The 25,250-nt window shown below is 40.4% G+C and overlaps 2 protein-coding genes and 1 non-coding gene across 3 annotated transcripts; 2 read left to right on the top strand and 1 right to left on the bottom strand.

Moving 5' to 3' along the window:
- Window positions 1-4,809: 4,809 nt before the first annotated feature.
- Window positions 4,810-8,350, bottom strand: LOC108846717 (uncharacterized). Its single transcript, XM_056990048.1, has 6 exons — window positions 8,168-8,350; window positions 8,038-8,060; window positions 6,719-7,094; window positions 5,584-6,655; window positions 5,028-5,507; window positions 4,810-4,973 (listed from the first exon to the last, which is right to left on the bottom strand). The coding sequence occupies exons 1-6, from the start codon at window positions 8,348-8,350 to the stop codon at window positions 4,810-4,812; spliced, it is 2,298 nt and encodes a 765-aa protein (XP_056846028.1).
- LOC130497927 (small nucleolar RNA R71) lies at window positions 6,456-6,562 on the top strand. The gene has a single exon (XR_008936972.1). It is a non-coding gene; the product is annotated as a small nucleolar RNA R71 (small nucleolar RNA).
- A 14,613-nt stretch (window positions 8,351-22,963) lies between the features above and the next one.
- Window positions 22,964-24,352, top strand: LOC108856135 (protein EPIDERMAL PATTERNING FACTOR 2). The gene is made up of 3 exons (XM_018629880.2): window positions 22,964-23,166; window positions 23,308-23,372; window positions 23,958-24,352. The coding sequence occupies exons 1-3, from the start codon at window positions 23,073-23,075 to the stop codon at window positions 24,156-24,158; spliced, it is 360 nt and encodes a 119-aa protein (XP_018485382.1). The 5' UTR covers window positions 22,964-23,072; the 3' UTR covers window positions 24,159-24,352.
- The last annotated feature ends 898 nt before the right edge of the window (window positions 24,353-25,250 follow it).

The following is a 25,250-nucleotide window of genomic DNA, read 5'->3' on the forward strand; positions in this document are numbered from 1 at the left end:
ATGGAGTAAAAGCTTTGCATGTTCATGTGCTCTAACATTAGCTTGATGTCGTCCTCCATCTGTAACTCTTCCATCATCTTGACATCATTAAATCTAGTTGCAGGCCAAGCCACACCATTCTTCAAGTGTGCAAAAAGTTCAGATTCAGTGGGTTTCTTGCTCGTATCCCTCTCAACAGCAACTTCTTTTCCCTTAGACATCTTGGCTTTCTTGAGGGGAGCTTCTTCTTCTTCAATGATGTCCTCACTTTCCTCCACAGTAGGAGGTGCTACACCCTTGTCTCTTTGCGTTTTAGCTCTTTTTGTTCTCTCCCTTGCCTCTTTCACATCTAAAGCTCGCTGCCTAAGACGATCTTTCTCTGATTCTGGCATGGAGCCTAAAGGCTTCCCAAGCTGAGCGGTCTCTCTTTGTGCAGCCTCTTCTCTCTCAGCTGCGAGTGATGCCTCATTTGTTCTTCCCATTTGAACCTGAAAAGTTCAAACTTGGAAAAGAGTAAGTATCTGAGAGTAGAGAGAAATTTTCAACTAAGCAAAATTCAAGCATCAATGAGTTATAAAATGAGAAGACTTCTTAAGAAAACTCTAAAGCACTTTGACTAACCAAGCCAAGCCCTAATCATTCTCAATTAAGCAACTTTTGAAAAATCCACAAATCTCATGAACCCTAACTTTTCAAAATTTAAATCAGCTCAAATTCACCAAGAAATCAACAATCCCACATGATATATAAGCTTCCCCTAGTCTATTTCACAAGAATCTAGCAAGAGAATGGTCAAATTTCAAGATGAAAATTCTAGGGTTCATGAGGCTTACGAATTTGATCTTTAAGATACCATACCTTGCTTTGGATGAAAGGAAGAAGTGAGATGATGCGAGAAAATCGACTGTAGAGGCGAAAGCTTTGATTTAGGAAAAAGAATGGATTGATTTGGTGGAGAATTGAGTGAGATATGGAGTTTTAAGTGAGGGAAGGTTGAGAGTTTGTGAAAGAGAGAGCGTGAAAAGAGAGGGAGAGATGTCGTAGGTTTAGGAAAAAGAAGGGGGCAGCGAACCGGGTCGGGTCAGAGGAGAGAAGACTTACCTGGGCGCGAATCGGGTCGGGCTTCTGCGCGCGGGTGATCCTCTCCGGGTCAGTCTACCCGCGTCGGATATGTTTTCTCGGCCTGTTCGTGCGCCCGGGTACCGCGTCCCGCGTGAAGCAACCCGCGTCAAACCCTTGTTGATGTCTCTCCAAGCGCGCTCGGGTGATGCTCCCCGAGTCCAGCTACCCGCGCTGATCATGTCCCACAGTGACTCTTCATGCGATCGGGTAATGCTACCCGGGTTATACAACCCGGGTCACTGTGGCGTTTTTTTTTTTTTTTTTTTTTTTTTTTCAGAAAACAAAGTGAAAAGTATTAAAATGAAAATATAAATGCAATATGTGCAAGGATAGACATGGGACTTCCTCCCAAGTGAGCTTGTTTAAAGTCTCTAGCTTGACTTTACCTCCTTCGGGGTTAGGCCGGGGTGGGATCAGAAAGTGGAGTTGAGACTCCATCTTCCTTTGGTGCTGTGGCCATGTAGAGCTTAACTCTTTGCCCGTTGACTGTGAAGTCTCTTCCATCAGTACCCCACAAAACAATAGCCCCATAAGGTCTGATCTCTTTGACCTTGAATGGACCGGACCACCTTGACTTGAGCTTTCCTGGAAACAACTTCAGCCTAGAGTTGTAAAGAAGAACTTGGTCTCCTTCCTTGAACTCTCTCTTCAGAATGCTCTTGTCATGGAAAGCCTTGGTCTTTTCCTTGTAGATCCTTGAATTCTCAAAGCATCCATCCTTATCTCATCAAGTTCATGGAGTTGAAAAAGTCTCTTTTCCTTGGCACTCTTGATGTCAAAGTTCAGCAACTTTACTGCCCATAGTGCCTTGTACTCAAGCTCCACTGGCAAATGACAAGACTTCCCATAGACAAGGTTGAAAGGTGTGGTTCCCAAGGGTGTCTTGTAAGCTGTCCTATAAGCCCAAAGTGCATCATCAAGTTTAGTAGACCAATCCTTCCTTGTAATCCCCACAATCTTCTCCAAAATGGACTTGATCTCTCTGTTAGAAACCTCAACCTGACCACTTGTCTGAGGATGGTAAGGAGTTGCTACCTTGTGCTTCACACCCTTCTTCTTGAGAAGCCCTTCAATCAGTTTGTTAGTGAAGTGGGAGCCTCCATCACTGATCACAACCCTTGGGACTCCAAACCTTGGAAAGATGACACTCTTGAACATCTTGGTTACCACCTTAGCATCATTGGTGGGACTTGCTATGGCTTCCACCCATTTTGAAACATAATCAACAGCCACAAGGATGTATTTGTTGCCATGAGATGATGGGAATGGTCCCATGAAGTCAATACCCCACACGTCAAACACTTCAACTTCAAGGATAGGGTTTTGAGGCATCTCATTCCTCTTGGTAATGTTTCCTCTTCTTTGGCATGAATCACACCTCAAAACAAAATCTTGTGTATCCTTGAACATGTGTGGCCACCAGAACCCTGCTTGTAGCACTTTTGCAACAGTCTTGAAGGTGGCAAAGTGACCTCCATAAGATGATCCATGACAGTGTGTAAGGATCCCTTCAACTTCTTCATTGGCAACCACTCTTCTGTAGAGCTGATCCTTGCAGAGAATGTAGAGGTAAGGCTCGTCCCAATAGTATCTCTTCACATCCTTGAAGAACTTCTTCTTGGCATAGCCCACAAGATTCAAAGGTTCTTTTCCTGTGGCTAAGTAGTTCACCAAATCAGTATACCAAGGTTCCTTCTCTTCAGTAGCTTTAACATCTTCAAGCTTTCTACCAGTCTCACAAGCTGCCATCACTGCTCCAATAGCCATGATCTGCTCTTCTGGAAGTCCCTCATCAATAGGAACACCACATTCTATTTTCAGTCTAGACAAGTGATCAGCTACAAAATTTTCAACTCCAGGCTTGTCTCTAATCTCCAAATCAAACTCTTGGAGCAAAAGGATCCATCTCAGAAGCCTCGGTTTTGCATCCTTCTTGGCCAAAAGGTGTCTCAGAGCTGCATGATCTGTGTAGACAATGACTTTAGACCCCACCAAATAGGTCCTGAACTTCTCAAATGCAAATACAATGGCTAGCATCTCCTTCTCTGTTGTGGCATACTTCATCTGAGCATCATTCAAGGTTTGGCTCGCATAGTAGATCACATGAGTCTTGCCATCTTTCTTCTGGCCCAAAACAGCTCCCACAACATAGTCACTAGCATCACACATGATCTCAAAGGGTAGACTCCAATCTGGTGGCTGGAAAATGGGAGCATTTACAAGCTCATTCTTCAACTTCTTGAAAGCTTCTAGACATTCCTTACCAAAGAGAAAGATCTCTTCCTTGCATAACAGTCTAGTGAGTGGCCTGGCGATCTTGGAGAAGTCCTGAATGAACCTTCTATAGAAACCAGCATGCCCCAAGAAGCTCCTGATGTCTTTCACTGTCTTTGGTGGAGCCAAACTGACCATCACATCAATCTTTGCTTTGTCCACCTCAATCCCCTTCTCTGATATCTTGTGTCCAAGAACAATCCCTTCTTTAACCATGAAGTGACACTTCTCCCAGTTGAGCACAAGGTTGGTGTCTTCACATCTCTATAGGACCCTGCACAAATTAGACAAACAAGCAGAAAACGAAGATCCGTAGACAGAGAAGTCATCCATAAACACCTCGACAACATCTTCAATAAGATCAGAGAAAATCGACATCATGCACCTTTGAAAGGTGGCTGGAGCATTGCACAGCCCAAATGGCATCCTTCGATAAGCAAAGATACCATAGGGGCATGTGAATGTCGTTTTCTCTTGATCATTGGGATGTATGGGTATTTGGAAGAACCCTGAATACCCGTCAAGAAAACAATAGAATGGATGATTTGCAAGTCTCTCAAGCATCTGATCAATAAATGGCAATGGAAAATGATCCTTTCTAGATGCAGAGTTCAGTTTTCGGTAATCAATGCACGTTCTATGTCCTGTGATGGTTCTTGTGGGTATTAGTTCATCCTTATCATTTTTCACCACAGTGATCCCACCCTTCTTTGGAACCACATGCACAGGAGATACCCATTTAGAATCTGAAATAGGGTAAATCACACCAGCATCTAAGAGTTTAAGAATCTCCTTCTTTACAACATCCTTCAGGTTAGGATTTAACCTTCTTTGATGCTCGATAGAAGTCATTGATTCATCCTCAAGATGTATCCTATGCATGCACAAAGTGGGTGAGATCCCTTTGATATCATCAAGGGAGTAACCTATTGCTTTTCTAAACCTTTTAAGTGTTTTCAAAAGTTCAGCAAGCTCAGGTTCAGTAAGTTCACTACTCACAATGACAGGATAGGTCTCATTAGGGCCAAGGAATGCATACCTTACACCATGGGGGAGTGGTTTGAGCTCCACCTTGGGTGCCTTAAGCTCGCTCCAGTCATCTTGCTGGGTGTTCTCTTGTTGAGTCACTGAAGCTACTTGATGGACCACTTGTGGCAGCTCTTCGTACTGATCCTTACTCTCAAACCCCTTGTGTGAATCCAGCATCATCCCATAGGCTGTACTCTCCAGGTTCTCAATGACTTCAGCCCCTTTCTCCACTATCAAAGCCAGCTGTAGAGGATCTTCTAGAGACAGCTCTTCAAGGAGTTCATCAGCCAGAGCATCCATCTCTTCAATGTAGAAGATTTGTCCTTGCACAGTTGGTTTCTTCATAACCTCCTTGATGTCAAAGTGGAGAATGTGTCTCTTACCCAAGTGGAGATCAATCTTGCCTTATTTCACATTCACAATAGCTCCAGCTGTAGCTAAGAAAGGTCTCCCAAGGATTAAGGGATCTTGAGCTTCTTCACCCATCTCAAGTACTACAAAATCTGTAGGGATTTCACAGTTTCTGACCATAAGAGGAAGGTCTTCCAAGATGCCAACAGGGTACTTCACTGAACGATCAGCCAACACCAATGAGAGTCTACACTTCTTGTACTGAGTGAAACCAAGTTTCTTTGCAACTGACAAAGGCATCAAGCTGACACTAGCTCCCAAATCGCAGAGACATCTCTCAAAAACCATAGGTCCAAGAGCACAAGGCAGTGTGAAGCATCCTGGGTCCTCTAGTTTCTTTGGAACATCAAGTCTCTGAATGATGGCATTACACTCATGAGTGAGGATCATCATACCTTGCATCTCCTTCTTCTTTGCAGCTACAGCATCTTTTAGGAACTTACTGTATTGAGGAACCAACATGAAAGCATCTATGATGGGCATTGTGATCTGAACTTCACTCATCTGCTTTTCAAACAAGGCTTTGTACTTCTCCAGCAGCTGCTTCTTGAACCTTCCAGGGAATGGAAGTTTGGGCTCATAAGGAGGGGGAACAAAAGGATTCTCAGTTGCTGGAGCAGCAGCTTGACCATCTTTCACTGTTTGCTTCTCTTCTCCCACCTTTCCTTTGCCTTTGGCTTCCACAATCTTCTCTAAGATCTCATCATTGATCTTCTCATCCACAATCACGACCTCATCATCAATGTTGATGGCTACCCCCCCCCCCACCTTGTTTCTCAACATCCTTGGTGAGAGTTGGAGGACGCAACTGCTTGCCACTCCTAAGGGTAACAGCCTTCATTGTTTCTTTGGGGTTTTGCTCAGGTTTTCCAGGTAGAGAACCTTGCTGGCGATTTTGGTGAGTAGTCAAGGAAGCAAACTGGTTCTCCAAGGCCTTGAACTTGTTGTTGAGCTCATTGTAGCTACCATCAATCTTGTTGTGGAGATTCTTGAGTTCATAGCCAACATGCTTTTCACTTCTAGTTTGAGAGTCCAAGATTTGTTTCAGTAGAATATCTGTGCTGCTGGCTGGAGGAGCAGAACTAGAAGGATGAGCTTGCTGCTGAGAAGATGAGTTTCCTTTGTTGGGAAAACCTAGAGGAGGATTCTGCTGAGGCTGAGAGTTGCCTTGCTGGTTGCTCCTAGGCTGGTAACCATTCTGCTGGTTGTTTGGGTAAGATCGCTGTTGGTAGTTGTTGTACTGAAAATTGGGATCCTTCTTGTACCAACTGCCATTGTTGTTGATGAAACATAGCTCTTCTTGACCCTCCAAACCATCAACTTCATTAGCACCAGGAGGTGCTTCTTGTGCTGGGTTACCAACGAAGTTCAGCTGCTCTTGTGTAGCCTTATCAGCAATCAGAATGTCGATCTTATCCTGTAAAGCCTTTAACTCTTTCCTCGTCTGCTTGTCATCAGTTCTATCTCCTCTGTCATGGTCTCCACTGTAGAATGCGTCACTCTTCACCATGTTGTCAACCAGCTCCTCTGCATCTGCTTCAGTTCTCCCCAAGAAGAACCCATTACTTGCAGTATCCAATCTGGATCTGTACTTAGGAAGTGCACCCCTGTAGAAGGTGCTCAGCAAGCTCTCTTTGGAGAAACCATAGTGTGGACACTGAGCTTGGTAGCCCTTGAATCTCTCCCAAGCTTCACTGAAGCCTTCCAAGTTCTTCTGCTGGAAACTGGATATCTCGTTTCTTAGCTTAGCAGTTCTTGAAGTAGAGAAAAACTTCTCCAAGAATGCTCTCTTGCAGTCATCCCAGGTGGTGATTGAGTCGCTAGGTAGAGACTTCTCCCACTGACGTGCCTTATCTCCCAGAGAGAAAGGGAATAGCTTGAGTTTGAAGGCATCCTCGGACACACCATTGGTCTTTGACAAACCACAGTAGCTGTCAAACTTGTCCAAGTGATCGAATGGGTCTTCTACAGCCAAGCCATGATACTTGTTGTTCTCGATCACGTTTAGGAGTCCTGGTTTGACCTCAAAGTTGTTAGCCTCCACAGCTGGGGCTCTGATGCCAAGCCTATGACCATTGATGTTGGGACGGTCATAGGTACCAATCGGTCGAGCAGGTCGCGGAGGGTGCTGAGGGTTGACCCCTTGACCGTTTGCAGGTGGATCCATATCGATATCCTGCTGAGCTCTTCTCTGTCTTGATATACCCCTTTCAAGTGCTCTGATGTCAGGTACAAGTGGAACTAGGTCTGATGTGCCCTTGCTCCTCAAGTTCATACACCTGAAATTAAAAGAGGGATGAAAATGTAGAATCAGTAAACAGAAAAAGAAAAATGACTTAGTCTCAAGCAAGCGACTAAATCTCAATGTTTAAATCAACTCGGAATTTGGCAACGGCGCCAATTTGATGCTAGGAGTTTCAAGGCTCCTAAAACAAATGTTGTAATATGAGTGAAATGTCGAACCAATTCCAAGGGATTCAAAGCACCAAGAATGCAAGTACTTCCTTAATCTAAGTGCAATCGATGATTTGAAGATTTCTAGAACCTAGAATGCAATAACTAAATAATAAAAACAGTAAATCAATGAACTTTCTTTTATGAGAAAGGAGAACTAATGGGTATAGGAATTTAGACCTTGGGTGATCAAGCTTCGAACTAAGGATGACAAAACAATCAATCAAACTAATCAACCTTAAGCTTAGACACAATCCTAAACAAACTCTATGTCTAGATGAATGCTCATTTGCTAACACATTTCAGACATCAAATGTCTTTGGCTGAATAATATAAAAGCAATCATTAACAACAAGTCTATTGGCTATCTTAACACCCTTAACAACAAATGTCTTTGGTAAAGTGTGTTAAGATCTTAGGAGAGTTGACTCAGACATATCATCGAACACATTGTGGGTGGGAGATGTCTAAAGATCAACTTTTGAGAGGCCAACTCAATAGATGCATTATGAACACTCTCCTAGGCAAGGAATAAGGTTTGATTTATACTAAAACATCCTAGAACTAACTTAATCACCCTAAATCTTCCTAACCCATGAATTCAATGGTGGATTACTCACTAAGGTTCATGATCATTCTTAAACCCATATATAATTTCAGATTGATCATAAACAGAGATGAAAATAACAGAAATCAATAAGAAATAAAATAAGAACAAGAGAATCAATGATCCAAAAAGATGAAATCTCCCAATAGAATGATGTTTACCAAGTGACAAAAGATGATTCTCCCTTTTGATTACAAAAGTATCAATATGAATCAAAGAAAACCTAATGGTTCCCTTTTAAAATGTCTAAAATACCCTTTTAAAGTGTTTAAATTCGAGCATGTAAATGACTTGACCCGGGTAGGAATCATGGTCGACAACCCGGGTCATCCAACCCGCGTCAGTTTGGTCTTTCTCGGCCAGCTCCAAGCGCCCGGGTAAGGTACCCCGAGCACTCCAACCCGCGTCAGTTTCCTTGCGACGTTGCTCCAGGCGCCCGGGTACTCCATCCCCTGCACGAGCAACCCGCGTCATCTCCTTTGGTGAGGCATGCACCCGGGTAAGCTACCCCGGGTCATTCTACCCGGGTCCGACTCATCCAACTTCATGTGTGGCTTGACTAGACTCCATTCTTCACCCCAATTCGGATCACAAAGCTCCCAAACATCTCAAATCACTCCATGGTACACTCCAACACCTAATAAGGACAATGAATGCAATATGGACTCTAAAGATGCCTAATTCTTAATCTATATGATCAAAATGTACAAGAATGAATGGCTAGAATCATGCAAATATGTAAGATATCAGGATCCCTCATTGACGTGAACTCCTTGTTAACATCAGATACTGCAGAAAATTTCTCTACAAGCACATGCTCCAACACACACGCCAAAACCGAAACCGATATAAATGGCCAGTTGTGCTTCAGATGAAAATTGACATCACCAAGAAGAATTTGTATCAAGCTTCGTGACACTACAACTGCAGTTGTAGATTGGAAAAGTCTTAAGCTCGACGACTGATGCTCTGAATCTCTGAAAACCTCATCAAACAGATCATCTGAAACTGGTTTTATGTCGACCAATCTTCTAAGCATGAGTCTCATAGAGTTCCTGTCTTTGAACTTAAACCTCCAAGCTTTAGGATACTTGTCTTTCTTCAACGTACCTGTCATTCTTTTAAACACAGGACACTGAGCAAACGTTTGGTGCACATCATGAGATTGTAAAATTGATTCCTGCACCAACTCTGTCTCAGAAACAGATTCTCTGCTTGAATTCAATCCCTCTATCAAATTCTCTTCAATCAAAGAACCGCTTGGAACACCCTCAATGGCTGCAATATGACATCTCAAACTAGTCTTTTGATCATACTTATGAAGTGAGTCATGCTGGTGTATTACTTCACGTTCTTGAACAGCAGTAAGAAATAAATCTTGATTGAGCAGTAGCTCTGGTGAAGAGCAACCAAGGGCTCGACAGTCACCAAAGCACACAGGAACTTCCTCCACAGTTTGTGATGCAGTATTTTTCACCACTGCTGTCTCAAGAACAACTCCATTGCTCCAAGTTGATTCCACTTTTAAATGCACTGTTAAAGCAGAACAACCCGCAATAAGACTAGTCTCACAATGCAACTCTGGCTCTTGATCATTCGCAGATAGTGAGTCTTGAAGTAATACTGCAGTCTTTTGCATAATTTCAAGAGCCACTTCTTTCCTATACTCTTCTGTCTTGAACAAATCATTCTTCTCCAAATGATGACTTGACGCTATTTCACAACTTACGTCCGTCTCTAGAACAGTCTCAGCAAGTACATCTTTCTTGAGCATTGTTTCAAAGCGCCTAGAAACGTCTGCAACTTTTACAGTCTGTTTCACACAAGAACTGACTGATATCTCACATGGAACACCATCTTGTTGCTCCCTATCCGGCAGTGAGTCCTTCTGAATCTCTACTTTTTCTTCATTAACCTCTACCACAACTGGTGATATGATCTTCTTCTTCACCAATTCTGAACACAAGTCGGAATCTCGACGCTTCTCTGCTTCCCAAGTCAAGAAAGCTTCGTGGCTTCTAGCATACCGAGCTTTCAGTATAATCTTCTCTGGATCATCATCAGCACCAAACCTCAGCAGCAACGTTTCCTTCATATCTTGCCAGCTTCTAATAGGCATCAATGAATCGATATCATTGATGTACCTCTCAGGTTCATCCACATGAATCCATACGCCATGTATAACTTCTCAAAGTCAGTGAGTCCTTTCCGAGCAAAGTAATGCTCCATCCACGAAATCCACTGCCTCAAGCCTACATCCGGAAACACTGGAACCGTAATGATTCCATTGACGGGACTTGAATCCTCCAGTTTCTCTGCCATTCCGATCGTCACGATCTGCGTCGCCACAAAATCGAATTGCTTCGCCGTTGCCTCGTAATTACTCCCCGAGCTCGGCGTCAGCTCCGATCCACCTCCGATCATCGTTTCCTCCATTCCGCAACGTCGCGATAAATCCAAACCAGTATCACCGCACCAATGATAGAGTATTGATATGTGGAACTCTATGAACTCTTCTTATTGATCACTCAATACACCAAGTACAAGATATAACAGAGACTACAAGATGAAATAGAAGATAGCTTTGCAGATTCCGATCACAATCACCTTCTCATGGCGAAGATGACTGATCACGACGATCTCATGGCGACCGTGCCGAGACCCATGGCGTCTACGAACAACAACATACAAAGCATACCTTTCTTCTTCGATCAAACTCTGTATTTATACTTCTATTTGCTTCAGCTATCCCAACTGCAAAGCTTCCATATCAACCAGAGACTCTCCCCTTTAATTCTTGTCCACGTCAGCAATAAGGATCTATCAGTTGTAAAGAGATATAAGAATGTACAAACTAAACAGAGATACTAAAAGGCAATCAACAGAAACTAATATGAACAGACCACAAGTAACGAAGACTTGATTATATGCGCTTGCTTGAGCTTTGATGTAACATCCGCTTTCCCCCGATTCCGACCGGGGTTATCGAAAGGGAGTTATAGACACGCGTATATCCTTATAGGCAACCCGCCGTGTCTGTTACTGGTCCAAAGAATCGACGATCGCGTTGCTTTCTTTGAAATTCCGATCCACCCGTATCCATACACTTCTACTTACAGTCTTGCGCACAGGAAAAATGAAAAAGGAGGGTCTGAGTATTGGGTTACTCAGTGAAGTGACTCAAGACGAGCCTGCCCGCAAGACACTCTACATTACTCTATGCGGGAACCAGGACTGACTAGCCACTACAATCAAACAATTCATCATAATCATTTCATAACAACATCATTTCTAGCAACCTAGCGTTCAATCAATACAATGAACGCAGTCACTGCTACACAGCACTCAATAATAGATTAGACCGACTCGACAAACATAACTGACTCACCCTCAAGAAATGGACCTATGACCGTTTACGGATGTCCCTACGCGTTCCGGCTTATCTTGGGCGGCGCCTCTTTCGAGCATCCGTGCCGCCCAGCTTCCTAGAGGCTACCCGGATTGCAGCACGGGTGCCTACCGGCTCTATTTGCCCCCCGGCCATTCATAGCCTTGCACAACCACTACTCGGCTTGACTCGATCCTAAGGCGCCTCTAAACTTACTTGCTTATTTATATCCCGCCCTCGCACGGTACCTTTCTTGCTTATTTATATTCTGCCCTCGCGCGGTACGTTTCACTTCGCAACGCATCACATCCTAGACTCTAGACGCCCACCCGTTCTCGGTGGTCCAAGCGGGACTACAGATAAGGTTCATTGACACTTCCACTTTCTCTTTCTCATTCTCTTACTCATACTTACACTTCCTCTTTCACTTATACATTCACTTACACTGAGACTCTTACTCTTACTCAAGAAGCCACCCGTTATCGATGTCCCACACAAGTCACTTAGCACAAGAGTAATATGAACAACCACTAGACAAAATGCTAAGGAATCAATACCAACACATGGGACCAAACAAGCATACACTCAGTCATCACAATAATAGCCACATCAACACAAGGCAGTCCATTAATGTCCCTTTTAAGCAGTGTGAAGGTTCTTATGCAATATGATTCATGCATCTAACAACCTAGTATCTATCATGATCTACTAACTTAACTCACAAACAAGGACTATCCAGATCTAGATCCAACAAGAATATAAAGAACTTGAGAGAGGTTGGGTTCGGATCACCTCACCTTAACCTAGATCTGTATCTGGATTTGGAACAAGAGGCAAAGGGGGAAACGAGATCTGATCCGGTCCCCACCACATCACCACACCACACGGCGATCACCACCACCACCACCACCAATCCGCCGCCGGCAAGGAGAGAGAGAGAGCGCCGAAGTGAGAGAGAGGTGAGATCACGAAGAGAGGGAGAGAGAGAGGAGAGAAGAGAGAGACGGTGGCGCAGGGGAGTCTCTGCAGAGCTTCGCTTCTGTTTCTGATGGGGAGAAGAGAAGGGGGCTGCAGTTCTATTTATAAGAAACTGCAGAGAACCCTAGGTTTTTCACAAACGGGCCGTAGAGAAGCCCATTCTCATAAGAAAAATTTGGGTCAGGGATAGGGATGTTACAAACTCCCCCACTTAAATGGAATTCGTCCTTGAATTCCGCGTGCGGGTCTCCCATTTCTTAACATCCTTTACCCAAGTGGTAAACTACGCAACGTTATCTTCCAACGGTTTCTGCAATCCACGATATCCCTCGGTACTATCTCGCTGCGTCTTTATACTACTCCCAGGTCGCTTCAGGCGTAACTACTTGCTTCGAAGGTTTCATAGGTCTTCTTTGCTTTGTCTTTAGTTCTCCCCCACTTCGATCAAGCATACAAGGTTCTTAAACGATCTCTCATATGTTCCTTGTACAAGTACCTCCAGAAGTCCAATAGGTTGTAAGATTGCGCAAGCATTCCTCAGCGGTATATGTACCCTCCACCTTCTTCCTATTCCAGCAAATAAGCTTGCTACTCAGGTCGGTCCGTCCGTCTTGACAATTCCATTTCCATATGGTACATATAACTTTTGTGGCAACTCCATACAGATTCACTAATAAAATCGTCCTCGACTAACATGCTTCAACTCAGAATCTACATCAGAACACTAAAGGTAACACCTTGTTTCCCCATGACTGGTCGAATTCCAGGCTTAAACTCATTCGTCCGGATCAGGAATACACCCACATAATCACACATCACCCCCGGAAAACAAACCAGTCACTAACACTTAGCTCAGGGTCTGTAAAACCTAAGAACGAATTTGATAAATGGAATGGAGTAGGACTACAATAGTGTAGGAAAGCTCAAGGCATCTGTACAAATACAGAATGCCCATAGAAATGGAAAACACCAAAGCCAACAATAACAAATAACTCAATCAAACAAAACCGCGAGTCCTACTCCTACGAAATGATCAAATGGCCTCAGCAAGCCACCATGATGTGAGAAGCACGGTCGGCCTCGGATCCAGGACCAACCGCGCTGGCACTCCTAGCTGCAGGCACAGGGTCGTCGTCCGTCTATGCGTCCTCATCTGACTCGAAGAAGCGTGTACTTTGGTCCTCTTTGCCCATCTTTGCGAAGCACTCCTCTGCGGCTATTGCTTGCCCTGCTACCATTTTTTACTAGTGCGAGTTCTAACGGGGTCATGGCACCCTCAACCTCGTCCCAAATGTCCTTACGGAGCCCTGCCATGAACAACTGGCACCACTCCTCGGCTGGCTTCGACTTGCACTTCTTGGCCGTATCCATGAACTCCTTCAGGTAATTTCTTACAGTGCGTGGTTTCTTTTCCATCTGGACTGGTACATCACAACTACCAGGTTCCTGACTTTCTTCGAAGGCGTCTCTCTTCGGGGCTGAGAACTTGCGCGGATGTCCCCGCTTCTTCTTAGAAGGCTCCTCAACAAGCGGCTCAGGAACCCACTCCATATCTGACACTGGTTTTTCTTTCCTTGGCCGACCCCGTCCTCGCTTACCCGAAATTTCCCCCGACTGGTACTCAGTCGATGCTCGAGCATACCGAATATCCCCACGCATCAGATCCTCCACCCATTCACACTGCAGAGTCCGGCGCTCGAACGTCCGCATTGGAGGCCCCCACCTAGGTACCATTCTTCCCGCTACGATGCGCAGAGTCCAGGGGTCGAACTGGGTCGGCTTTTCTTGTCCACTACGCTCACGGCTGTCACCATGGTCACCACTGGCTGGCGAAGACATCCTGCAAGTAAAGATCCGATAAGAACCATAATAGAAGTATAGATATAGTGGGTGGTTTTTGAAAACATCATACAACTTTCTCAAGATCCAACAAAAATATAAAGAACTTGAGAGAGACTGGGTTCGGATCACCTCACCTTAACCTAGATCTGTATATGGATCTGGAACAAGAGGCAAAAGGGGAACCGAGATCTGATCCGGTCACCACCACACCACCACACCACACGGCGATCACCACCACCACCACCAATCCGCCGCCGGCAAGGAGAGAGAGCGCCAAGGTGAGAGAGAGAAGAGATCGCGAAGAGAGGGAGAGAGAGAGAGGAGAGAAGAGAGAGATGGCGGCGCAGGGGGAGAGAGCTTGACGGCTAGGGCTTCCAGTCTCCGGGAATCTCTGCAGAGCTTCGCTTCTATTTCTGATGGGGAGAAGAGAAGGGGGCTGTAGTTCTATTTATAAGAAACTGCAGAGAGTCCTAGGTTTTTCACAAACGGGCCGTAGAGAAGCCCATTCTCATAAGAAAAATTTGGATCAGGGATAGGGATGTTACATTTGACTCCTCAAGCAATTATTTAAGAAACAAAGCTTAACAATTCTAGAAAAGATCAGAGATGAATACAAGCATAAACCCAAGTGAATCAGAGATTTATAGATGAGACGGCGAGGGCGATACGGTGAGAGAGAGCTTCAAGCTCATTTCAGGGCGAGAGAGACGATGAGGAAGAGACGGCGAGAGATACGGCGAGGGAGAGCTTCAAGCTCCTTTCATGGCGAGAGAGAAATGAGTTTCGAGAGTGACACAAAGATCGAGAGAGTTGCTCCAGCCAGATGATTTAGGTTTGTAATATTTGAAAACCATAAAAGGTAATATCGACATTTTATCATTTTAACTGAACCTGCTCCAGCCAGATGATTCGGTTCGGCTCAGTCGACTGGTTTTTAAAATTAAACCTAAATTTTCAAAAGTCATCCAACTGATCCATTTGAATGAGTTGTATTTTTTCCGTCTAAATGAACAAAACTCTTATTTCCATCCAAATGGCTCATTTGTATGGAGAAACAAACAATCCCACTATTTCATTCTGCGCACAGCGCAGGTTACTACCTAGTGGTATATAAAAGAGAATTTGTATTCGACACCTAATTGGACTTCGATAAACATTAGACAAACTAAGAGTTATGTTGTAAAATAAAGGGGAAAAGGATTATTTTATTCATAACATAAGATCCCTTTATATAGGCAATTACACTGTCATAGTAATATAGAAATAGTACAAATTCTAAGTATAAAGGAAAAAAGAAAACTACTCCAAGACTAATATGGAAAACATCTAAGCCGGCTAGACTAAACCAAACCAGCCGGTTATTACATCCATAAATCAAATGGTTTATAACACTCTCTCTTGGATGTCATAACTATCTAGAGCTATACATTTTACCAATATTAGTGTTGCCTCATTAAAACATTACCAGTAAAACTCAATTGGGACAAAACCAGGTGATGGAAAAAGAGTACAACATGTATCACTCCCCCTGATTTGTACCTCCGTGCATGTTCTTCAAGTTGGCGTATGGACGATCTGATAGTTTAGCTTCATGGGCGCCAAGTCTTGAATTGGTCCTTTAATTGGCACGTCCCAAACTGATATATAAGTTTCATGGACGTGGAGTTGGTGTAGACATGGTGAAAAAGTCGGCTGACATATCATATGACTGAACTTGTAGTACTTTGAGCTTATTCATCATTTTCCAAACGTGTATAACTTGTTTGAGATCTTGTATGGATCAAATGTTATAACCTGCATTATTTATCAAAACCAAACAAACTTCTTTTTGGGTTTGGTTAGTATAAATCAATCTCAAACATTTAGTTCCTTTTGAAGGTAACATAGGATGTGTTTTAACATCATTCTAGTGCCTCATGGTCGGATTAAACTGAACTTTAGACAGTGGATTACAACTAGACTCATGTCAAGACGTGTATGACATGACAAAGGTATGTCCGGACGTGCAATGCTCTAATGGCACTTAAGCGAGGCCTTTCCCGGACCAAGGACATCTTCTTTGTCCTACTTGGGACCAAAGGATCTGTGACCAAGGACATCTTCCATGTCCTTCTTAGGACCAGATGGGTCTGAGTCCAAGCCAACAAGACCTCACGACCATGGGACTTACAATGGGTTTGTGTCCGGACCATGGAACAACTTTCTTGTCCTTCTTTCGACCAAATGGGTCTATGTCCGGACCAAGGGACTTTATGAGACGTGGGACTACTTAATGGTCCATGCTAAAACATTTTAGGACCTTTAGATGCACAAGGATTCCATCCCTTTTAAGATGTTCAATTTGTAGCCTAAACAAAACTTTGTTTGTCCCGAATTTTTCATTCTTTCTTTAGATATCTCTCGAGAGGTTCCTAGGATATTTTAGATCATTAACATATACTTGTACTTTTTAGTTCTCGAGAACTTGTTGCATTTGGAAACTCAATACCCTCTGGGACTTTCATATATATATATATATATATTCATTATCCAGTGGACTTATATAAGTAGGCGGTTTTTACATCCATGAACCGCAAGTATAAGTTTCTTTCTTATGTGCCAGACTTATCTAGGAATCTCAATGTTTGTTGCATCCACCACAAGGAGCATATCTCCTTATAATTGATTCCTGATCTTTGTGAGAATCCTTGTGCATATGACCAGCCTTATATCATGCATATGGTCGTGCCTTATATCAAGCATATCTCGCCATTTTCATTTCTTTCACAAAGATTTATTTCTGTCCAACTGGTTTAACATCTAGAGGTGTCCGAACTTATGGGACCAATCCTCTCTTTTCTTAATAAGTTTAACTCCACGTCTTCTTTCCATATGATCTTATTCTTATTGTTGAGTGCACTCATATATAGACGTGGGTTCATGATCCTCATTCATTTCATAATCTCAAGTGGTACATTTCATGCATAGTATTAGTATATCATTGATGTCGAGTACTCTTTTATTCCATTGTGTCCTAGACATGACTTAACTTATTGAGGTTTCATTATGACCTTCAGTACTCTGATGCTAGGCGTCCCAAGCATCATTCTAGGCACCTTAGGTACAACCTCATGGCCATGGCTTTTAAGTTTGTACATCTTATGATTGGTTATGTCTAGGAGTCCCTCATCCACGGATTAGCACCTTTCTTTAATATCCGAGGGATCTTATCTTCAGAACTCATTGGTCTATCATATCTTAGACTCAGTACAACTTGATTGTGTTCTCTTGAACATCAATTCGAATTTGGTACATTCATAGCTGGTATAGATGACTTAGTCATTATATTTGGGTCTGCATTGGAATCTGGAAATTTGTTTAAGCTAGCTTTTGTATAATCTTTTTGGACTTCTAGATCTCACTCTAGAGTCCGAGGATCTTGCCAATATAAGCATATTTGATTCCATGTAATTTTCTTTTACCCAGCTAATTCTTTTCTCCCCTTAATGTTGGATGTTCGGATTCACTGAAGTGACTATCTGTGTACCTGGCCTTTAAATCAAATCATCTGTGGTTTGCTCAAGGTACTTAGAAACGTGGGGAAATCATATTAAGTCATATCCAACATATATTCACATCCTCCCATCTTATATCTCTGTGGTGGAGATATTGGATTCATAAACGGCACATCCATATATGTTAAGATGGGATATGTTATGTCTGGCTCTTGACCCGTTAGTACTTGGGATGGGGTATCTATGTTCACTTAGATCCTTGTGTATGTCCATGTGCCAAGGAGTGTTTTATACTTACCCCCATGGACATACCATACTTAATAAATGATCTGGGATGTGAACATATCAAGACATATAGTCTTTTAGGCGATTTAAAGGAACTCTTTTCCTTTGCCATTAGTTTCATCTATGTTTACTTCTGTCTTTGTCCATTATTTGTGTATGTCCACGTCCATATTTCTGCCATTGGATGTTTTTATACTTACCCCCATGGACATGTAGTGGTTATTAAACATTTGGTACGTGAACTCTTTGACATATAGTCATTTGGACGTTTTGAAGTAACATATTTCTTTTGCCTCTTGTTTCATCCGGATGAGGATTGTCTATCTTTATTTCTTGTGGACTCATTGACACATCCATATTGTGTATGTCCATGTGTCATGGAGTGCTTAACACTTACCCCTATGGACATATCATATTTATCGAACGCTTGGATGTGAACTCATTAGCTTTTATCAAGACATGTTGTATTTGCCACTTTTTTATTTCTTTGGGCGATTTCTCTTAAAGAAATTCGTTGTTCTCTTTTGCCCACGGTTTCAATATGAAACCATCCATTATTTTATTTAGACAAATGAGTATTGTACCACAGTCTCTGATGGTACACGGCCTCTATGTGAATACAATGCACACAGCTTCTATTAAGGATACAATGCACCATCTATTTCTAGATGTGTATCTTTGAGCCCATAGGATATAAGTTTGGCCGTGGCATTTTTTCTTAAGATGTTGTGGCTTGATCCACTATACACCATAATGATATTCACAAAAATGGACGTTTTGTTTTAGAGATAAAATCTTTCATTCATTCAAAGATAGCAAACAAGGAAATGAAACAAGTTCAAAAGGAAAACGAGAGATCATGAAAACTAAGTAAAGATACAAAGTGTTTTGATGTCGAATCAACTCGACTCATTAGGCAATCTGAAGTTTCAAACTCCATAAGATCGTTTTTCTTTTCATACTCCATTGGATCATTTTTTTTTTCTTATGATCCATCCAATCATCTTTGTCTTGATCCATAAGATCATTTTTATAAACCATATGACCCTTTTTTCTTTTAGACTTTCTTGATAGAGCTCAATTAGATGATTGGGAGTTCTACATGTCTTAGCCCAATGGCTACTCGTTCCACACGTATAGCACACTGACTTGGATGTGCCTCTTCTAAGTCCAGAATTGGACTGATGGTCACGTCCATAAGGGTTCCATCTTGAACCCCGGCCATGGTTTCTTCTACCACGGCCTTGTCCATGCCATCTGCCACGTTCATAACTTCTTTGGCTATCATGGACATGGTTGGTTTCTTTATTGCCTTTTTGGCTAGGTGTGTATTAGGTAATGGAGTTGATCCCGGAGATCTCATTTCACTATCTTTTATTAGCAACTCATCGTTTTCCTCAGCTTGCAATAAACATGATATGAGAGATGCATAAATAGTGAAGCCCTTTTCACAGTATCGTTGTTGTAACAACATATTGGTGGAGTGAAAGGTGGAGAATGTCTTCTCCAACATATCTTTATCATTCACTTCCTCACCACATAGTTTCATTTCGAAAAACTATCTTAGGTAGGGCCGAGTTATACTCGTCCACAGACTTATAGTCATGGATTCTGAGATTCCTCCAATCATATAGAGCCTTTGGAAGCATCACCATTCTTTGGTGATCAGATCTAATATTTAGCTCTTTCCAAAGCTCTAAGGGATCAACGGTTAGATATTGATTATTTATATTCGACATCTGAAAACATGTTTTTTACAAGTTAGATCTTTGGAAGATGTTCTGAGGAACAAGTTTTAGATTGTCCAGAAATTCATCAGGTCGGTTAATGGTCGAGTGGTGCATCCGGACATCTTGTACGAATGGTTAGCATTGTGTCCGGTTCTTAGAACATGGACCCGGACGTGTATAAGGGTATACATCCGGCTCTTAGGGTATAAGAGATAGGGTTAGAACCGGATGATGGATTGAGTAATTTAGGGAGTGTGTCTGGTTGTTAGAAACAAGACCGGTCGAGCCATTTTGGCTTAGTTGAATTTTGCATCCGGACCATATGTCCGAATGGGTGATCAAAGGTTTCTGTTTTCAAGTAAGTTTAGGCAATGATCATAAAACTCAATCGACCCATACCCTTATAACTATCGACCATGTATAAAGCAATGCTAACAATCCTAGATACTCAATCAATTCTAATCAACCTAATAATGTGATTTATCGAGATTTCTTTTCAAAGATTTTAACAAGTTGATTGAATTTATAAAAACAATATGAACTCGAAATATCAATCTTAGCAATCGGATTTAATCGGTTTCAATTTTCAAGTATGCGATTTTATCAATTCTAATTCAAATTGGTTTCTAAACAATTGATAATCAATCAATCTATCAACTTAATCTTTTCAATATGACCGAATCAAAACAATCAAACAATTTCAAACAGATGCAAAACAATTTTTTTATTTTAGGGTTTTAGAATCAGTTTTACATGATATGCGGATTGCATATATGTGGTTTTAGGGTTTGATGTTTTAGGGATTTTGATGTGATTATAGATCAAGGGAGTTTTAAGCACACAATATGATCATTGGATCATAGGTTTTGAGCAAAAACCGATTAGGGTTGATTTTAATTGATCAAATCAATCTCGATTTAGGAAAGAAGAATTCATGCTTATAGCAACTTAGCAACCATTGATCTATCAACCTAAATAAGCAATCGATCTAATCCAAAACCTAGTTCCTTATTAATTAGGGTTTGATCGAAATAATATGAGCTTTGATTTACTCAATGGGGATTTGATCTATTATCCTAGATTAGGGTTTATCAATTCATGATTTTTATGGTTCAAATCCTTATCAAGCAATTGTATTCGATGTAGGTTCTCTTTTAGGATTTTGAATTACCTTAACCTCAAGTAGGGTTGAATGGACCACCGAAAGAGAAGAACCGCGAGTTGATTGTGGCTGAAGTCGCGAGCTGGAACGAGCTTGAGATCGTCGGTCGCGAAGGGAATCGGATTTGGTTTCCAAAGCAAATCAATGCGCACTGTATATGTGCGTGAGGGCCCGTCGGTGGTCAGATCGACAAGAGGTTTGCACTGACGGATTTGTCTCGGCGAGGGCTTCAATTTGATATCTTGATCATTTTTTGGGTTCTCACGGTTTGAGAGAACGACCTCTTTGTAGTTCCAATGTGATTTCTTTTTTGTTTAGGGTTTAATAATTTTTGGGTAAATTGAAGAATATTTCGTGGGGCTTAGGGCTAGAGGCTATCGTGCTGATAACGTGTTGTAAAATAAAGGGAAAAAGTATTACTTTATTCATAACATAAGATCCCTTTATGTCGACCAAAAAAAAAAGATCCCTTTATATAGGAATTTACACTGTCATAATAATATGAAAATAGTACAAATCCTAAATATAAAGAAAAAATGAAAACTACTCCAAAACTAATATAGAAAACATCTAAGCCGGCTAAATTAAACCAAACCAGCCGGTTATTACATCCATAAATCAAATGGTTTATAAAAAGTTAATTATTGTTAGAGCACCTATATATATATATTAGTCTTTAGTTGTGAGTCTCTAAAAACTACGGAAAGCTCAACCGAATTTAAATTTGTTTTCATAATTTAAACTAAATATGTTAGCTCTTGGTTAAATAGTACTATATAGAAAATTAAATTCAAATTTAGAATAATACCAATGAACAATAACTTAGACATTAAAAATTAATAGTTCTAAAATTTGGATTAATACAATAAACCCACACTATCATTGTACATAAAAACAATGCAATATCTCACAATCTCTACAACGCAAATTTATAATGATATTAAATATGAAAAAACTGGTCCGAACCAAAGATGAACACAATCCCGTAAGTTTAAAAACAAGTTTTATAAATATAATTGATAAAATGTCAATGAAATAAAAAAATCATTTGATAAATATATTTAATAAATGAAGTTTATCAAATATACTATCAAATTTGAAAATGCACTATTCATCTTCTTTAAATTTTGAAAAATTAAAATAAAATGATAATAGGTTAATGAAATGATTTTACATCAATCGGACCCTACATATAAACAGATAATTAAAAGATGACATTAAATATCCTAAAATGATTAATACGAACACATTTAATTATCAACAGATTTTTTTTTTAAAGATCGGAAATAGCCTTGAGTACTAGTTTATGTTTTCTTTTAGCTTTCTTAACATTTCTTGACAAGAGCACATTATTAATCATCATAAGTGTTGGATATAAACGAGAAATGAGTAGGGGAAACTAATTTAACCTGTTAGCAAATCTCTAAGAGCTTCTAAGTTACCAAAAGACAATGAAAAACATATGAACACAACAAGCTCATCTCTGGTCTTTGGTAAAAGGTCATTTAAACCAAAGGCACGGTTCACGCTTGCTTGACAGGTTATTTTCCAAGATCTCTGAATACTTTTGGCTGTTTCTGTGCATTCTCTCCCATTGTGAATCTTATGACTGCAATTATTAACCATTCTCCTTCGTAACTCCTTTTTTGGTCCCACGTCATATATACCTTATCTATACGCATAAATTTATCTCTCTATGCATACCTACAATCAATGCTTCTAAGTTCTAATTTGTAATTATACATGTTCATCCATGGCTTATAATATGATTCTGAAATCCACCCGACGCAGTAATATGAATATTTCAGAGTTATCATCAAGTCTTTTTGATATTCGAGAAGTTTCGGACCGGATCCTGCAATCTTTCTAGGTTTTAAAACCATGTAATATTAATTATACTATAAAATGAAATAAGTGCACAACCATATCTCAGGACTTTTGCTACATTTCAACGTTCTTTGATACAAGCAAATTCAAATAAGCAAATTGAATGCAAATGATAGCGAACAGATTCGTCGACATTACTACACGAATAAACTTTTTTTTAGTAGAAAAGTATCATAAAATCGACGAGAATCATGTGACCTCCATCAGGTGCACGTACGTCCTTTTCATTTATTGCTGTAACAAATACCAAAATTTCTCATCTTTCCCCCAACTATATAAATAGACTTCATAGACATATATCACTTGCACTTAGATTATTCATCCTTCATTACACTACGCACGTTGTACTGTCTTCTGCTTTCATCTTTTGAAGATTCTCTTTAAAACCTCTGTTTTATCCAAATTCAATCTTGTGGAGACAAAAAAAAACATGAAGAAATTTCTCCGCACGTTAGTATTTGGCCTCGTCCTAGTCTTCGCCGCGTGTTCTTTGGTCGTTAACTGCATTCGCACGCCGCCACTAAGTCCGTCACATCAATATCTCACCCTTTTCTTTTCTTTTTATATATATTTATTGGTTAATAATTTGTTCCTACAATAAAGTAACCTTTTTGGGGGTCAGAGCTCATATAATATAACTAGCACTTCATTTTATGCCTTTATAGAAACTACGGTCAATGGCGGAGAGAATAAAAACTCCGAGATGGGACGAACTCAAACGCACCACAAGGTTGGTCAAGTCTCGCACGGTGCACTACTCTCATTTTTCTTTGACTACCCTCAAACTTTTTTCTAGTAATATATCATTTCTTGAAATACATGTATATGATAAAAACAAAATGTAATTTTGGATTGTTTAACGAAATATGTCATAGTTGTTTTTAAAAAGTTAATTAAGTTATCTAAAACTAAACCCTGAAACCCAAAAATTTAAAGCCATAACCAGCAAATAACAGACTATAAATTCTCTAAAACGTCAATTGAAATTCATAATTGTTTTTTTCATAAAGTTAAAGAACTTAGACGCTTCTTTAAATTATAGACCTTTAAAACTTAATTTTTATCTTACTTTTAAACATTTTTAGCCTTTTTCTCAATGGCTCCTTTTGATTTTTATTTGCTTGTTCCCACAAGTTTTTGATATTAAATCTGTGGTTTAATAGTTTAAATATCATATTTCAGATATATACTTTTGTCCTCTTTCTTGTGCTCAACACTTTGATCTCTTTTTAACATTTAAACCAAAATAAACTCTTTGACCTCTTAACTATTTGACTTTGGAACTTATTACTGTAATTATTTTATGGCGGAAAAGGAAATAAAGGAAAAAAGAGGGGTCGAAATGGAAATGTATCCGACAGGATCGAGTTTGCCGGACTGTTCCTACGCATGTGGCGCATGCTCGCCGTGTAAACGCGTGATGGTCAGCTTTCAGTGTTCCGTCGCCGAATCATGCAGCGTCATCTACAGATGCACTTGCAGAGGAAAATACTATCACGTACCATCTAGGGCTTGAATCTCTGCCGTTTATCCTTTTTCTTGTGTATGTGAAAAATATCGGCAAAACTATCTACAAGTATTTTTGTACAATTTTGTTGGAAATTTTTTATTACGATATGGGCTATCCTACAACTAGTAAGGCCTTTTCAATGCGCGTCATGACACGACCGAATCAGATGCTTGACGCAAAGTCAAAGGTTTTGGCCTGTTTTTTTCCGGACTGCAAGATGTTTTTTTTTCTTCTCGCATCAAGTAGCATAGATATTTTAGGGAATTTGCATTCAATAACCAAACAAAAACCCGTTAATAATTCTTGGGTTCACTTCCTAGGGTGAACCTAGGTTCACCCACCAATAGGAGTTCATCATTTTATATTTAATATCTTTTAAAATGAAAATAAAATATTGTCAAGTTATATTATTATTATTTAATTAAAAAATAAAAGCACAAAAATTAAAATAAAAAATAATAGTAGTTGAAAAAAAAAACTTTTTTAATACCATCAGCAAAATGCTAAATCCTAAACCATTAATCCTAAACCCTAAACCATTAGGTAAATCATAAACCATAAACCATTGGGTAAACTCTAAACCTTTGGACAAATTCTAAATTTTTGATCTTTTAAAAATAATTTTAATTAGTACCTTCAGCAAAACACTAAACCCTAAACCCTAAGCCCTAAATACTATACCCTAAACCCCTGGATAAATCTTAAACCCTTGGATAAATCATAAACCTTAGAATTTAAGATTTATCCAAGGGTTTAAGATTTACCCAAGGGTTTAGGATATAGCATTTAGGGTTTAGTATTTAGGGTTTAGTGTTTTGTCGATGGCATTAAAATTATTTTAAAATTTTTTTTTTGTTTCCAACTAATATTATTTTTTATTTATTCTTATCTTTTAATTTTAAAAATATGACAATATTTTGTTTCCTTTTTTGAATACAAAATGGTGAACTCCTATTGGTGGGTGAACCTAGAGGTTCACCCTAGGGAGTGAATCCAAGAATTACTCAAAATTAACTAACCAATTCCACACTCTCTCCTCTTTTCTCTTCCTATCTCTCTTCTCTCTCTACCTTCTTTCTACAAAACTAATTTACTTTT

The sequence above is a fragment of the Raphanus sativus genome, chromosome 1 (assembly GCF_000801105.2).
Source record: "Raphanus sativus cultivar WK10039 chromosome 1, ASM80110v3, whole genome shotgun sequence".
Classification (NCBI taxonomy): Eukaryota; Viridiplantae; Streptophyta; class Magnoliopsida; order Brassicales; family Brassicaceae; genus Raphanus; species Raphanus sativus.

What these genes read in the sequence shown, in the direction of transcription:
- LOC108846717 (XM_056990048.1), bottom strand. Translation starts at nt 8,350, where the DNA reads ATGACGCGGGTTGCTCGTGCAGGGGATGGAGTACCCGGGCGCCTGGAG. An exon ending in CAAGGATGTTGAGAAACAAG is followed by an intron (nt 5,508 to 5,583) that starts GTGGGGGGGGGG and finishes ATGAGATCTTAG; the next exon opens with AGAAGATTGTGGAAGCCAAA. An exon ending in GTCAGTTGCAAAGAAACTTG is followed by an intron (nt 4,974 to 5,027) that starts GTTTCACTCAGT and finishes CTGATCGTTCAG; the next exon opens with TGAAGTACCCTGTTGGCATC.
- LOC108856135 (XM_018629880.2), top strand. Translation starts at nt 23,073, where the DNA reads ATGAAGAAATTTCTCCGCACGTTAGTATTTGGCCTCGTCCTAGTCTTC. An exon ending in CATTCGCACGCCGCCACTAA is followed by an intron (nt 23,167 to 23,307) that starts GTCCGTCACATC and finishes ATGCCTTTATAG; the next exon opens with AAACTACGGTCAATGGCGGA. An exon ending in GAACTCAAACGCACCACAAG is followed by an intron (nt 23,373 to 23,957) that starts GTTGGTCAAGTC and finishes ATGGCGGAAAAG; the next exon opens with GAAATAAAGGAAAAAAGAGG.